The 16738-nt window shown below is 45.0% G+C and overlaps 1 protein-coding gene across 1 annotated transcript; it reads left to right on the forward strand.

The window, feature by feature from the left end:
- The first annotated feature begins 468 nt into the window (after positions 1 to 468).
- Positions 469 to 15088, forward strand: IGSF10 (immunoglobulin superfamily member 10). Its single transcript, XM_050902587.1, has 8 exons — positions 469 to 662; positions 2607 to 2736; positions 4663 to 5053; positions 5787 to 8513; positions 9021 to 9203; positions 9261 to 10178; positions 10849 to 11749; positions 12713 to 15088. Exons 1-8 carry the CDS (start codon positions 469 to 471, stop codon positions 14619 to 14621), a joined length of 7353 nt encoding a protein of 2450 aa, XP_050758544.1. The 3' UTR covers positions 14622 to 15088.
- Positions 15089 to 16738: the final 1650 nt, after the last annotated feature.

Raw genomic sequence — 16738 nt, forward strand, 5'->3', positions numbered from 1 at the left:
GTTAATTTTGCTTGGAATAATTACTGGCAAGAAAGGAGCTGACGTGTTCCTTCCCGAGGATAAATTGCTAGCAGATTTATGCGCACTCTGCATAACCGGAGCCGTGATGCAACGACGGCCAAATACTACCGTTTCCACGTTTGCTTCCTTCAAAAATTGAAACTTCACCTGTGAGCAACAAGTCACGGGGCACATCGCACTAAGACGAAGAAATTGTGAGGCTGTTTCTTTAAAATGGCAAGCATTTTAGATGATTACACAGATCTAAATACTGAGGGGAAACCCACGAGTTGTGGGTCTGTTTTGTGGGTTGGTTTTCCTTTCAAGTTACAGAATTCTTCTGGTTCTTACAGCTTAAAATGGAGCAACTCAGCGCGGATGTCACTATAAACGCTTGTGTTTTGTTTTCCTTGTAGGAATCCGTTTGCTTTCGCTGAGAAGGATGGTAGCATAGTATTTTCCTGCAGGATGAAAGCAACACGGAGGGGCAGACCCTGCTGGCTGGGGACCCTCCTCGCTGCCTGCCTGGCTGCCCTCCCCGGCGGTATCGCCTGTCCCAGGCTCTGCGCCTGCTACGTCCCCACCGAGGTGCACTGCACGTTCCGGTACTTCACAGCCGTCCCACCGCACATCCCTCCAAACGTGGAGCGCATCAATCTGGGGTATGTTTAACGTCAAGATTTTAAATATTCTGACCGGTTACCTTTCAACCCTTTACAAAGCAATAATTAAGTTTCCAGATTTAGGGCTAAAAATTAACCAAAGCAATAAATAAATCTTAAGAGCTTGATGTTCTGCAGTATTCAGAAGTGGTTGCAGTCACAGTTAGCAAAGCCTAAGACCACCAACACTAAGTGGACATTTTGGGGATGTATCACAGGGCATGTAAGAACTTCAAAAAGTTTTGAACTTAAATGAATTCTTTTATATTACCCGAACATTTTGCATCTGTAACATGGAACTCAGGAGGAGTCTGAAATAGAGAGAATTCTTTCTGCGAAAAGATAGTTCAGAGCTCAAACAGTGGACTGGAAAATTAGTATGTGTATTAAAATCTGTGACTTTAGAATGTCACACAATGCTAGTATCTATGCTTTCATCTATCGAGTTTATGGGGAATAACGCTTGTCTGAATATTTCAGCCTCCAAAATGCTTCTGTTCTGTGAGTGGTTAAAAGGAACAGGGAATAGATTATACCCAGGCTCGGCTGGCCCATTAACACAGTTTCCAGCGAGTGTCCTCTGTCATACAATCACATGACGAGACCAATCAGCAATATTTGACTGATCCTTGTATCACTTTTGATACGCATAACCTTGGAATCGTCCATACGTGTATGCAGAAAATATGAAAGGAAGTTTGCATTGAAGTCTTGCCCCTCATCTGCCTTCTGCTTCCGGGCAACACATCCAGATCCCAGCTCCTGACACCTGTCTGCCCTTTCCTTCCATTGATTTTGTCAATGTTGTCCAGAAGTGCTGTATATGAAGTCTTACAATTAAGTACCAGTACTTTTAGAGGACTGTGGGTTACCTGAGGTGTGGGACATGTTTGAAATACATTAATTACTCCTACGGAAAGGCCATCTATCTGACTGGTGAATTAATCCAGCTTATTTGTCACCACGGGGCATAAGAGGTGAGACTGCAGCATGAGAAGAGTCCCTGCATTAGCTAATCAGGTCGTGCAAGTGTGATAGTGGTCACAAAGTCAAATGCATCGCAGAGTAGGTAGTCAGCATTTGTGAGGCTTACACAACACCTACTAATTCTGGGATAGCGTAGCATCACCACTGTTAATACTCACGCTGGCTAGACTTTTAGATACAACCGATGGTCAAACCTCCTATAGCAGTGCAGCTCCCAATTAAAGGGCTCTGTTTCATTTTTGGTTCCCTGTTTAAATCCAGCCTAGACTGTGCATACTGTATGTATGCTCATGGAATTCAGGGGAGGCTGAGGCTATGTCTGCATTAACAAGTAGTGTGCACCATTGAATGCCTGTGGAGTGGAAATAAATCTCAAGATGTCCAACTGAAAAGGGCGGACAGCACAGTCCAGCCAAGGACCAGGGAGGGACTGCAAGACACTCCGCAGAACCCACCTGCACCATAGCCTAGGCACAGCCGTCGTCATTCAGGTCCCAGGAGGAAGGTCACACCCCAGCACCCTTGGTTTTACCTAGTTCTCAGCAGACAGCCGAGGAGGCTCGCTTTTGTTCATGGACCTCTCTGTGATGCTGCAGTGTTGGGAAAGCCCTCGATTGAAAGAGGCATCAATGTATCACCAGCCTCTACCATTACGGGAGCTCCTTGCGCTTCTACATTGAAGCCCAAAAGCTGGCATTCTTGTCTGCACATTTTTGCAGTGATTTTCCCTATCCACTGTGAATACAGTCTTCAGAAAGCTGCCCTGGAAAAGTTACCAAATTTTGTGCTAACATGAAGGAATGACTTAAAATTTCATCTTGGCAACCAGAAGTGCTATCTACCTTTATGCATTTCCAAAGAGTTGTTCTTTTGTTTCGGGTTTGTTTGTTTGTTTTAAAACTTGGGAAGTTTAGCTGTCTGACTAAACCCAGGTCTGGGATGAAATGTTTGTTGCAGTTACAACAGCTTGCTTAAACTGACGGAAACAGATTTTTCTGGCCTGGAGAAACTGGAGTTACTGATGCTGCACAGCAATGAGATAAATACAATCCCTGATAAGGTGTTCAGTGATTTATATTCATTACAGGTAAGAACTAAATGACCTAATCTTAATTAGGAGATGACCTAATCTTAATTTTTGTTACGACTTTTAAACAGTCTGCAGTAATACTGATAAATGGAAGCCGATCAGCAGTCTGTAGCATTTTGGTTTCCTGTTTCTTACTGTAGCCACGTGAAAGACAAGGGCCTTCAAGATCCAGTATCCTAATGGGAAATGTCTTTCCTTCGCCGGGTGGGCATTCAGGTACAGGTTAAAGAGTGTGACAAACATAGTAGTAGATACCTGTCAGCAAAATCTTAATGGGCAACTGCAGTTGAAACTCTCACACAAGAGAGAAAGATTGCAGAGCTCCAAGTACTGCATCTGTGGTAGGAAACTTGTCTTTAGTTAATTTGTTAGTCAATTTTTGTATTTTTTTTTGAGGATTGTTTTCCATCCAGATTTCCCTTTCCCTCCAGTACAGTATAGTCCTGTCCCTTTCTGTCCTTCGTTACAAAAAGGCTCCTACCGAACAGAAACTGAACATATTACATATAAACATTTTAATGCTTTAAAAAAACTACAGTTCCTTGGTTTTATAATTTAATATATATTTACGGACTTTTAAAATGTAGTATTTGATGCCTGTTTTGTTCTTTAACTGAAACATTACCTATTTATAAAATATTACCTATATTTACATATATTGTAAAAATTAAGTAACTGTACGGTGTCATACAGGCATTCTGGAGCTATCTCAGTACCTCACTGTGCCATGTAGATGTTCATATATAAAGAAGTACTTACATGATTATTTAGGAACAACCATTCCCAACTAATTCGATGTACAGGTAACACTTATTCTCCAGTTAAATTTTCATCTAGAGCTGTTATTAACTGCTATAGAGAAGTAATAATGTTGTAGCTGTGATGAACTGAGAACATGACAGACCTGAACTGTTGAGAGAGAAGACCCAGTATTGGCTCAAGGGCTGGTTTTAGGGGGTTAGGGGGCAGGGATGGGAGGGCAGGGCAGAAACCAGACAAGCTTTGGAGCATGCAGATCTTCAGGTTTCATTAACCCTCAGAAAGGGTAGCTCTGCGCCGGAAAGCTGGCTTGTTAACTCCTTGCAACTGACTGACTGACTTAATAAAATAAGCTTTATGGAGTCCTATAAGTTTTTCCTCCCTTACCAACAAGCAAGATGGCAACACAATTATAGATAGTTCTAATGGAATTATATTTGGCAAATAAACTGGCACGTTATTGTGATTTTGTACTTGTTTTCCTCATTAATTTTCAAACTACAGATTTTGTGACTGTAGCCGTATAATTCTAACAGGAAAAGTAACAACAAAAAGGGTGTCTTGGGTACCATATTTAATGCTTCAGCAATATGCCAGATTTGTTCATCTCATAGTTACGAATTTGACTTTTAACCTGTCAGCAACAAAAGGGCACCTGAGAGTTGCGGTTTGGCAAGTACACATCTCGCGTGACACAAATCCTGAAACTGGGAACACTCTTAGCAGTTCTGTTGGTTAAACATCAAACGAAATAGACTGTTGCATGCGTTTTTATAGTCGTAACACTGGCTGGAACAAAAATCACTACCACAGTTTATGGTCAAATGCTGCTTACCCTTTTCATAAGTGCAGTTTAATTGGGATTTTTTGAATGAGAAATAAGCATTGCTTTATTTTATTTTTTAATCACTGCGTTTTGTAAATGTGACTGCAGAAGTGTCACCCTGATGGACTGTTGGAACAAGAAAGCATCCTTGTCGTCCTGCAACTAACATTGCATTTAAAAATAATTCCTCCTGCTAATTTTTTTCCCAATCACTCGCATTACTGGTCTGGTGAAGTACTTTCACTTCACAGAGTAACCATCAATCAAAATTTGTTAGGAGTCTTGTAACAATCTAACATGGGTTAATATTATACACTTGTTACTTTTTCCATCAACAGGTCTTAAAAATGAGTTATAACAAGGTCAGAGTACTTCAGCAGGATGTCTTTTATGGTCTAAAAAGCTTGGTACGGTTGCATATGGACCACAATAAAATTGAATTTGTAAATCCCAACGTTTTCTACGGACTCACATCACTGAGGTTGGTCCACTTGGAAGGAAATTTACTTAAGCAGCTTCATCCAGATACTTTTGTCACCTTGTGCTATAGCCAAATATTTAAAATATCCTTCATGAAGCACATATATTTGTCTGACAATGTGTTGACTTCACTACCACAAGAAATGTTTTCCTACATGTCTGAGCTAGAGAGCATTTACCTGCATGGAAACCCATGGTCCTGTGATTGCAATCTACAGTGGTTTGCAGAATGGGCAAAAGAGAAACCAGGTGAGCTGAAGGCTTTGTTTATGCTTTTTAATCATGTTATAGCATCTTATTCTTTCTGGTAAAGGTAATTGTCTTTTATTTATTTATTTATTACCCCAGAAAAGACTAGAAGACAGGATTTTTGTAGGTGCATGTAATCAGGATAAACAGATTCATACCATTCCGTTTCCCAGATTAAATGAATCTAGTGGTCTTAACCCATTCCCAAGTGCAGCTTTCCTTAATGCAACGTTTTCCTTGGCCAGTCCAAAGCTTCTGTGCACCAGAAGAATCCACAGGGAGTAAGGAAGCTAATTTTTATGTAACTGGCAAGAGCGAAGGCCACATTGTACTCGATTCTTCGAGAAAGAAATAAGGAACGGGACTCAAGGACTTTCTCTGTTGCTGCCCTGAGTAGAGGTTGCACACGATAGAGTAGTGTTACCCCAAACTGCTGGAGCCTGTGTCTCTCAGAACAAAGCTATGGCCGCGTACCACAGCAGAGCCCTCCTTGCACGGTGTAAAGCCACTGGGACAGAAGGGTGCCATGCTGAGCTGCAATAGCAACCGTCCTTACGCAGTTCCATCCGAGAAAATGCATAGGTTTTCTTAGGTTACTTTAGGTTCTCGTAGGTTACTTTAAGATAAAGTTTGTTAATATTTTGTTCAAGAGAACAACTTGCTGGTAGCTACGTGTCTTTTTTAGTACTAAAAATGGTATCAGAAAAGCTTACTGCATTTTTCTTCCCTTCAGATGTTATAAAGTGCAAGAAAGACAGAAGTTCCGGTGCTCAGCAATGCCCAGTTTGTGCTAGTCCCAAAAATCGTAAAGGGAAAAGCTTAGTGGATATTCCTTCTGCATCTTTAACCTGCACTAAGCCAGCCATCCATGACTCCCTGAAATTTAAAAACCTCACAGTGCCAGATGATGGAGATTTCAGTTCCGTATCTCCCAAGGACTTCATAGCTCCTATAGGATCCATGGTTTTGAACATGACTGACCAAGCAGGAAGTCGAGGTAACTTGGTTTGCAACATCCAAAAACCTAAAGAAATGTCTTCCATCTCATTTGACAAAGATGGCAATAGTACAGTGCTCAAAACATCATTCTCAGCATTTCTTGTGTGTGGCATTGATTACGAACATATTCAGCAGCTATGGAGCATACTGGCACTGTATAGTAATTCTCCCTTAAAACTGGAAAGGAATGTCCTAGCAACTAACATGCCTTTTATTAGCTACAAATACAAACAAATCTACTCTGAAAGAGATGAACTTTTTACCAATATAGAGACTGAGCTGAGAGCCGAACCATCTTGGTTAATGCAAAGCAAAGTGGCATTGCAGCTAGACAGGACAGCAACCACACTTAACACATTGCACATCCAGTACTTTACGGATGCTCAGATTATTTTGCCCAGTGCTGACAAAAAACAGGTGAGAAATAACTGGACCATCATCTCCAGGGACAACAAAACACAAACGGAGCACACTGTTTTAGTCGGGGGGACCGTAGAACTAGAGTGCCAAGCAATTGGAGAACCAGCTCCTGCAATAGAGTGGATCTTGGCTGATGGGAGCAAAGTTAGAGCTCCGTATGTCAGTGAGGACGGAAGAATCATAGTAGTTAAAACGGGAACATTCACGTTACGGACAGCTGATACTTTTGACACTGGGCTTTATCACTGCATAGGCACCAACTACAACGATGCAGATGCTCTCACATTTAGAATTACTGTGGTCGATCCTTACGTGGAACACAACAGTGTAAATGGAGCCCAACTTTCTGCATTTGTTGGCAGCACACTCTACCTTCCCTGTACATCCACCGCTGTTCCAGATGCTGCCATTAGTTGGGTGTTACCTGAGCACGTGATTCTTCATCATTCTGTAAGAAACAAACATATTTTTGACAATGGTACTTTAAGAATACAAGGGGTAACAGAGCGAGACAGTGGCTACTTCAGATGTGTTGCAGCCAACCAGTACGGTGTTGATCTTTTGGTTTTCCAAGTGCTAGTTAGAAAGGACAAAACCACTCTAAAGAAAAAGCATGTAGCTGTGGGAGAATGGGAAGAGGGCGATGGCTCTGGCAATGCAATGGCCTCTGCTACAACACAGAAACATCCTTTAGCTACTCTAGCTACCTTGACAGCTAATCAGGAATCTGCTGCCGCAGCATCCAGAAATCGGGTCGCACAGAGTGCACATAAAAGGAACAGCTACGGGAAAATGACTTACAGGCACTACACGGACAAAATGAGCAGGCGGTTTAGAGGACACAGAAGACAGTTTGTTTCCTCAGCCAGGAGAGTCGATCCACAGCGCTGGGCAGCCTTTTTGGAAAAAACAAAGAGGAACTTGACATTGATAGAAAAACAAGGAGACGTTGCAACGAAACCACCTCTTCAAGTCCATAAGTTCTCAGAAGTACCTGGGGATGAGGAGGAAACATCTGGTGATCTCATATCTCCAGAAGAAGAATTCATGATACCACTAACAGAGACAGCCACTGTATCTACTCTGGGGAGAGCAATGGCAAGTGTGATAACTGCAGGGCCTGAGATGACCGCGAGCAACACTCCTGCTAGGAAAACCTCTCTCCTGGTTGCAGAGGCAGGAACTCCCCTACCCTCTCCTTTTTCACAGTCTCTGTCATCTGACAGCAGAAGGCCACAAACATATCTAAAACCTACAATTACAGACTCATGGGAAAGATCTGATTTAAGTCAAATACCAGCAAATGGTATAAAACAATCAACTGTATCAAATGGAGCAAGGTTGGTATATACTGGGGAAAGTAATAACCAGCATTTAAAATCTGTATCTACAACATCCATGACAGATGTTACAGACACCAGCAAGTCTGTAACTTCCCAAAATGCAGTGGACAAGCTACATGTTTTTACTGAGTCCATTGATAAGATTTCCACCAAAACAGATCACCGGTTATCTGTAGTGGCAGGCGGTGAACCAAGTCCTGAATTTGGTCACATTTATTTTCATAGTACTCAGAAACGAGTAACTCCTCAGCCACCATTGGCCTCAACTACCATTACTCATCAGCAAATTCAGATTATTCAGGACGTTACAACTCTTACACCCCAGGCCCAGCAGCAATATGGAAGACGAAGGAAAATTTCTGGTAGGAGACGAATTGTTAGACCAGGACGTATTCCAAGTATGAAAGAGCACGGATACAATTTTGGGAGGCCAGGCTCTGTCAGAGGAAGTACAGCTGTGGCTGCAGATGTCCAAACGAATATGAAATATGTATCAAATTTGCCAACCTTAAATAATTTAAGCAGCTCCATCAAACCATTTAGCCCGGAAGCACCTCTGCCCTCCCCCTCTACCATGAACATGCCATTGGAGCACCCAGCGGGTACTCATCAAAACACAGCATTCCTCGGGGAAGAGGAAACTGAACCTAGTGCAAGGCAAAAAGCTACTGCGACTGTCTCGCCTTTCATTACAAAGGGCACCCAAGATACTCCTCGATGGAGATCAGAGAGCAGTGCTCCATTTCGGACAAATACTGATGGAGTCCAACCTTTTAGCATCAGACTACCAACAACGGCAATCCACACAGCTCGTATTGCTACAGAAATTACACGTACTGTAAGCACTGAGATACCTGCTACCCTTGAATCAGTCTCACCCAGCATTAAGCCTAGAACCTCACCAAAAAATTCCCAAAGAGGAAAAATGACTTGGGAAAGTCTCTTTGGAAATGCTGCACAAAAAGAGGTTCTGAAGACGCTACCAAAACAACAGACAGATATGTTGCCATCAACAGAGGTATCAACCGTGCTTCCTAAAACTACGGCAGCATTATCCATGTCCAAAATGTCTCCTTTGCAGTTTACACCTGTTTCAACAGGTGGGAATCACAGCCGTGGTTTCTTGTCTTTAAACAAACCCATTCATTATGGCAATGGTAAGTCAGAAGAACACCTTCCCACTGCAAAACCACATTCTTACTCTAATCGTGCAACTACTGCAACCAAAGAAATGGCTGTAACAAGTTTGAAGCCAACAGTTATACCTATTATTACTCCTCAAACTGACACCAAAATCACCAGAAGTAAAATGTTCAGAGTGGGAAGAAAGAGAGGCCAGAGGAGGAAGAGGCCCCCTAAAACATCTACTTCACAAAGTGTGACTGCAGGCCACAGCACTGCAGCGATTCCCTCCGGGGACACAGCCACGCCTGTCGTGACCACAGTGAAATCATTAACTATGCCTACAAGTCTTACTACGCCTGCAAAACCTCTCTCTGAGAGTGCAGGCGCAGTCTCAGCGACAGAACTGCCAGCACTGTGGATCCTTAACACGCCAGAGGCACCTCGACGTGTGCCTACAGCAGCCACGCAGGCATCGGCGACCCCCGTCACATGGAGGAACAGCCAGTCAGCCATGGTACCACCCGACAGCCGTACTGCTCGGAGCCCCACCACGCCAATCCAAACCACACCACGGCTTGCAAAGCCTTTCAACGCCACAAGCGCACGACCTGCCACAGTCTGTGCGACGTCTGGGTCAGAACCTGCTCAGCAAATCAAAGCCACCGCAACGGCAGGTGAAAAATCACACCCGAAAATGGAGGAGAGAGTTATTCAAGAAAACCACGTAGCACAGCCCACGTTCCCAGCAAGAACCGAGCCAAGCGCTCCTGCTGCAGCCACGGACATCACTCCTCCCAGCGCTCGGCATCCCCCCCCTCTGCCAGCCCCAACAGCGGCTGTGCCACCTGCACGTCCTGCGAGAACTAGCTCGCCTCCGTGGGGGGAAATCAAATTCTGGCAGAGGCCCTCTGCTAAAGTCACAGACCGAGGCAGCACGTTGACTGTCAATACACCGACCGTACTGAAGTCGTCGCAGATCCCGACTCCGTACGCTCCTCTGTGGGGAAGGGACAAGGACAGTTCTGCCAAAGGCTGGTCTGAAAAGAGGCAAGATGAAGAAAGTACTGCCACCAATCCTATAGCCTTGGACTCTTTAAGCAGAAATCATTTTGCAAAGCCCAGAATAATTGGAGGAAGATTAGCTGCTTTTACTGTGCTAGCTAATTCAGATGCTTTTATTCCTTGTGAAGCTACCGGTAACCCCCGTCCAACAATACAGTGGACCAAGATATCGCCAGGTAAGCTTGATAAACCTCTCTAGAATTTACCTTCCATTATAGTCTTGTGCTTTGGCAGATGTTTTGTGTGCCAAACTCAAGTATTGCTTCATTTAGGAGTACTGTGAAATATCAGTGAAATGATGAACTTGGAAACAGTGAAAAAGAAAGATATCCCAGCACACTTGCTGGACTGTCTTACTACTAATTATGAAGCAGTTCTTTAGGGAAATAAAAAAGAAATATATAATCTGTATTTAACTATAATTCTGTGCTTATTGTGAGAAGATTTCAATATTTATTGTATGTTACCTGCTATTTCAGAACAGTGAGACAAATGAAAAGAAGAATCTGTCTGTGGTAACAAACCATCAAATCAAGTTAAAGCTATGCCAAAATATTTTTGAATAGGCAAAGCTTAGTCACAGCTATGCCAAAGTATTGTTGGATATGCAAAGCCCCATCTGCTTTATCCAAACTTTGTCTCTACTGAGGACTAAGTTTTGGGTTTACTTTAAAGCTTTGTCACTGTACATGCAAAATACTATTGTTTCTCTTTCTCCTATCGCTAGTGTCTTGGTTATTTGGGCAAAGTAGACCAGGACAGGGAAAGCATTTTCAGGGACTGAGTAAAAAGGAGCAGAAGAGAGAGGTTCTGACGTGCTGCGCTGTTGTCCCCTTGCTTCCGTAGGGACCGATGCTCTGGAAGGCCGAGGTGATGGCAGATGGATGGTGTTTGCCAACGGCACGCTCTCCATCGCCCGGGCGGGCCTGGCGGACCGCGGGCAGTACCTATGCACCGCGGCCAACCCGCACGGCGCGGCACGGCTCCTGGTCACCTTGTCGGTAGTGGCCTACCCGCCCCGCATCACCGGTGGAAGGTGGCAGCTCCTCACCGCTCACTCCGGCAAGCCTGTGGCAGTGAAGTGCAAAGCTGAGGGCAGGCCTCCTCCCACCGTCTCGTGGGTTCTAGCAAATAAAACGCACATCTCCGACTCTTCCGCAGGAAATAACAAAGTTCACGTGGAACCAGACGGCACTTTAATTATCAAGGAAGTCACTGTTTATGACAGGGGCCTCTACACGTGCATGGCTAAAAACCCAGCGGGCACTGACACGCTGGTTGTAAAACTGCAGGTCATTGCGGCACCTCCCGCTATTCTGGAAGAGAAGAGACAACGTGTGGAAGGAATGATGGGGGAAAATCTGAAACTCCCTTGCACCGTGAAAGGGAATCCTCAGCCCACTGTCCACTGGGTCCTCTTTGATGGCACGGTGGTGAAGCCTCTGCAGTTTGTAAACACAAAGCTGTTCCTGTTCTCCAACGGTACCCTCCACCTCAGCAACATCGCCCCTTCTGACAGCGGGAATTACGAGTGCATAGCCACAAGCTCGACCGGCTCGGAAAGGAGGGTGGTGAGCCTCGTGGTGGAACACAGAGACACGCTGCCAAAAATAGCTACCGCCTCTCAAGAAATGACTCAGTTGAATTTTGGGGATAAGTTGCTTCTGAACTGCACAGCAACTGGGGAGCCAAAGCCCAGGATCATCTGGAGGTTACCCTCCAAGGCAGTTGTCGACCAGTGGCACAGGTAGGAGCTTTTTTTTTTTCCCCACCTCTTCGAAACTTCGAATGCTGTCCTCTCTGGTGCTCGTATAAGAGAGTGTTACATCACTGAAACAATACATTGTGAACTAAATTCACTTTGAACCGTTTAACAGTGGTGAAACATCTGTGATGATGGCTTGTTATTATACGACTAATAACAGATCACGTCAATTGTTGTAAGTGGGTGAGGTCTTGCCAGAATGGATACAGGTTGTATTTGAATTAAGGAAACTGATGTTAATCATACGTTGGCTGAATTCTGTCATCTTACAGGAGGAAAAGTTATGAATAAGAGCTTTGTAAAGTAGGAGTCAGGAGGAAGAGGCTTCTGTAGTCTCTGCCAAGGCTACCTTTGAGGGTCTCCCCCCCACGCCCCCTCCCACAGTAACACTTCACCTTCGCTCTGGGAGAGACAGTCCCAGATCAGGATGTTCCTAGCAGGCTCAGGAGAACTCGCAGCTGGGCTGAGGAGGGAGATCCAGGTCCGTGCCCCGCTGCAGGAAAGGCAGCCAGAGAGTAATCGCTCGGTGCCCAGTGTCGTTCTGGACAACACGCAGCAGCACTGCCAGCCGCCCCTGGCCGGGGGCCGGGGGTTACCTGCGAGGAGAAGCACGAGGGAGAGGGGCAGAGGCTGGCGGGATGAGGGACGTGAGGTTCAACGGGCTCATTTGTTCACAGAACAGTTTTCAGCAAGGCAGAGGCGGCATCGTGCAGCTTTGCGCACCTACGTAGAGTCAGCGAGCGCGTGCACGTCCACATAACAACAAAAGCGGCAACTACATCAGGTTATAACCCGCTGGGTAGGCGGGTGACGTGGACACAGCGCCTTTGGAGAGCACTTCTGTATCGTACCGTGCTGTTAATACCGTCAGTCACTTTCAATGCTCGGTATTCACCTCCAGTGTTTTGTTCCATAATTCTTTTCCTCTTTCTCCCCCCACAACAGAATGGGAAGTCGAATCCACGTCTACCCCAATGGATCCTTGGTTATTGAGGCCGTTACTGAAAAGGATGCAGGCGACTATTTGTGTGTCGCAAGAAACAAAATTGGAGACGATCTGATACTGATGAAGGTCAGCATCACAATGAAACCAGCCAAGATTGACCAGAAACAGTATTTCAAGAAACTGGTGCCATACGGGAGAGATTTTAGAGTGGACTGCAAGGCCTCTGGGTCACCCGCACCGGAAATATCCTGGAGTTTGCCAGATGGGACGGTGATCAATAACGCGATGCTGGCAGATGACAGCGGACGCAGGTCTCGCAGATACGTCCTCTTTGACAATGGAACTCTGTATCTCAACAAAGTTGGAGTAACAGAAGGAGGAGATTATACCTGCTACGCTCAAAACACACTGGGAAGAGATGAAATGAAGATACGCATCACCGTCATCATGGCAGCCCCTCAGATAAAGCACAATTACAAGGCATACGTTAAAGTGAAGGCTGGAGATACGGCATTACTGGACTGTGAAGCTGTTGGAGAACCCAAGCCAAAAATATTCTGGTTGCTACCTTCCAGTGACATGATCTCCTCGTCAACAGCCAGACACTTCCTGCACGCCAATGGTTCTCTGTCGGTCAGTCAAGTCAAACTGTTAGATGCTGGGGAGTACATGTGTGTTGCTCGTAATCCTGGAGGGGATGACACAAAATTGTATAAACTGGATGTTGTCGCTAAACCACCTATCATAAATGGTTTATACGTGAACAAAACAATCATGAAAGTGACGGCAGTGAGGCATTCCAAGAAACAAATTGACTGCAGGGCAGAAGGGACACCTCCCCCTCAGGTTATGTGGATCATGCCCGATAATATTTTCCTAACAGCTCCGTATTACGGGAGCAGGATTGTAGTACACAAGAACGGGACACTTGAGATTCGGAACATAAGGCCTTCTGACACAGCAGATTTTATCTGTGTGGCACGTAACGATGGGGGAGAGAGTATGTTGGTGGTGCAGCTGGAGGTATCAGAAATGCTAAGGCGACCGATGTTTAAAAATCCATTCAATGAAAAAATAATAGCAAAACCTGGGAAAACTACCACACTGAATTGTGCTGTGGATGGAAACCCTCCACCTGACATAAGCTGGATGTTGCCCAATGGCACATGGTTTTCCAGCGGCATCAAGACCTCCCAGTTTCTCACAGGAAGCAACGGTACCCTTACCATCTATAGTCCCGGCAGAGACAAAGCAGGAAGGTACCGCTGTGCTGCCAGGAATCAAGTCGGCTATATTGAAAAGCTGATCATCTTGGAGGTTGGCCAGAAGCCCAATATTCTCACTCACCCAACGGGGCCGGTGAAGGGCATTAGCGGGGACTCGTTATCGCTTCACTGCCTGTCTGATGGGAGTCCCAAACCAAACACAGCGTGGACTCTGCCAGGCGGCCACGTGCTGGATCGACCGCAGATCAACAGGAAACACATACTGCTGGAAAACGGTACTTTGGTTATACGAGAAGCCACCATTCACGACCGAGGCAATTACGTGTGTAAGGCCCACAATGACGCCGGCGAGTCCTCTGTGAGCATTCCCGTCGTTATCGTAGCCTATGCCCCCAGGATTACAGGCAGACCGCCGCAGGCCATACACACGATGCCTGGGGCAGCAGTTCAGCTCCACTGCATCGCCCTGGGAATACCAAAACCAGAAATTACCTGGGAATTACCTGACCGCTCAGTACTCTCCGCAGGTCACCACGGCCGAGCATCTGGGAGCGAACTGCTGCACCCCCCGGGGACCCTGGTCATCCAGAATCCCCGGCCCTCAGATTCTGGCGCGTACAAGTGCACAGCAAAGAACCATCTTGGCAGTGATTTCACAGTAACATACGTTCACGTCGTTTGAAGTAAGAAATATAGCATGAGCGAGTGTTAACAAAGTCTACAGCTGGACTGAGTCCATTCTTGGAGTAAGTCTAATCAAGGGCAGCCATAGGCATGCAAGTGCCTAAATACATTTACAGTATTCAGTCTGCAATGACTGTGCAAAAAAAGAGAGGAAGGACTTGGGGAAGATTAGATCTAGCATTATTACCTAGCATTGGTTCCTTCAGTGATTAAACAGATTGAATCACTGCCAGCAAACACTGAATATCAAGTAAAATTACCTTCTAGAAATGTACCTAGAGATCTTCAGTAAAGGACAGACTTTTTCATGTTTGTTTAATATTGTCCACCTTGTATGACTGTCATGAGCATGGATCACATAAAGCAAGAGCACCTGAGAACCAAAGAGCAGATTTTATTGTGATGCAGATTACCTTCTTAATATGTTTGGATATTTAGTATGGTTTTTTAATAAACATTCAATGGTGAAACAAGTAGTGAAGTATTTTTAATAATACAGCTCTGTTTCACACAGTCTTTTTTGCAGAACTTTGGGATGATACATCCAGAACAACTTTGTTCTCGTTTTTAAACGAGAGAGTAAGCTCTGTTTCGCGCTCTTTAGAAAAAGTATACAGACTGCGTGTAGAAACACTCCAGCCTGGTGTGACTTTCCTGTTGTCACAAAAGCATTTTTTAAAGATTTCTCACTAGAAAACAATTGCATCAATTTGCATATAAATTTAGACTTCTGATTTCTCAATTCAGTACACAGGTCTAAGAAGCAACCTTCTGCGCAGGAGGGAAAAACACCTTCACAATGGTAGGAAATGGTTACCTACACATTGCACACTAATGAACCACAGATTGGACTGGTCAAATAAATCTTTAAAAGATTAAGCCAGTAACTGAAGCTCAGAGTTTCTTTCTTCCTGAGAGATTAATGTCAGGACAGAGGGGTCAAAATACGTGCAGTGCAGCCTTTCCCCTTAAAGGTGCGAATTCGGGACCTACGCGCCTCACGGAAGGAACTGCGCTGTCCCGACAGCCCCCGCTGCTCCTGCGGCCGGCGGCGCCCGGCGCTGCCTGAGCCCACGGCAGCGGACCAGAGACGGCACGGCTGGAGCCAGGGCTGTTGGGAGAGAGCGGTCTCTTCATCCACGACAGGAAGTCTGATGGATGTGTGAAGGGCTCGGGGTCGCCAGCGCCTGCCTCAGGAACAATCCCAGCTCTTTACATCATTTAAAATAAAACAAAAAAGTCCGAGAACGGTAACACGTCTCTTTTGGGCCTGTAAGATACCGCTCACAGGAAGGCTCCGCAATGAAACTCCTCAGTGCTAACGTGACAGCAGCACCCGAACCGCCTGCAGTAACATCTCTCGGCAGCAGCTGACGAGCACACAAGATGCTCGTCGGTGAGAAAGTATTCCACTGCCAAGAGCTAAACGCAGATTCTACCTCATTTAACCACATCACAATCAACCTGGGGAATTTTACTGGAAAATCCACTTTTCTACAGATTTCCATGTAGTGAGTATTATTTCATTAGCTGGCTGTCCTGCCTCCCAAGTCCTCTGAAGCTTGCGCAGTGCAGTCTTCCCCCCCTCCCCACAGAACACCTCACTATGATACCAGCTATAAACTCTCTGTATGGTGAATTAAGCAAATTGAGTTAATACAAAACAGGGGGAAAATATTCCTGTGTATATTTTAAATGCCCTGCAGGTTCCACTGTCAAAATGAATGCATTTAAAAAAAAAAATCATATAGACTAACTCCTAAATTACATAAAAGAGTAATAAATTTATTCTGTTTTTTCAACTCTAATGTGAGCAAAATTATGATATATTTGTACAGGTTTGAATAATAACGATGTCTGTGGTAATTCTGATTTATAATTTACTTGTGGTTTTGCACTCCACTGCTAATACATACTGCCTTACACCACTGAAACTCACCCAGCAATCAAGACTCAAACCCAGAATTTGAAATACTTACCGTGCAACACTGGTGGCAGACACAGGTAACAGGAAAAACTCATTTGGGGCAGCCTCAGCATAAAGAGCTGCCGGCTACAGAACCGCCGAAACCGCAGGAAGGACTTGGGTGGCTTTTCCACCCTCACTTTGTGAAA

The sequence above is a fragment of the Gymnogyps californianus genome, chromosome 10 (assembly GCF_018139145.2).
Source record: "Gymnogyps californianus isolate 813 chromosome 10, ASM1813914v2, whole genome shotgun sequence".
NCBI lineage: Eukaryota > Metazoa > Chordata > Aves > Accipitriformes > Cathartidae > Gymnogyps > Gymnogyps californianus.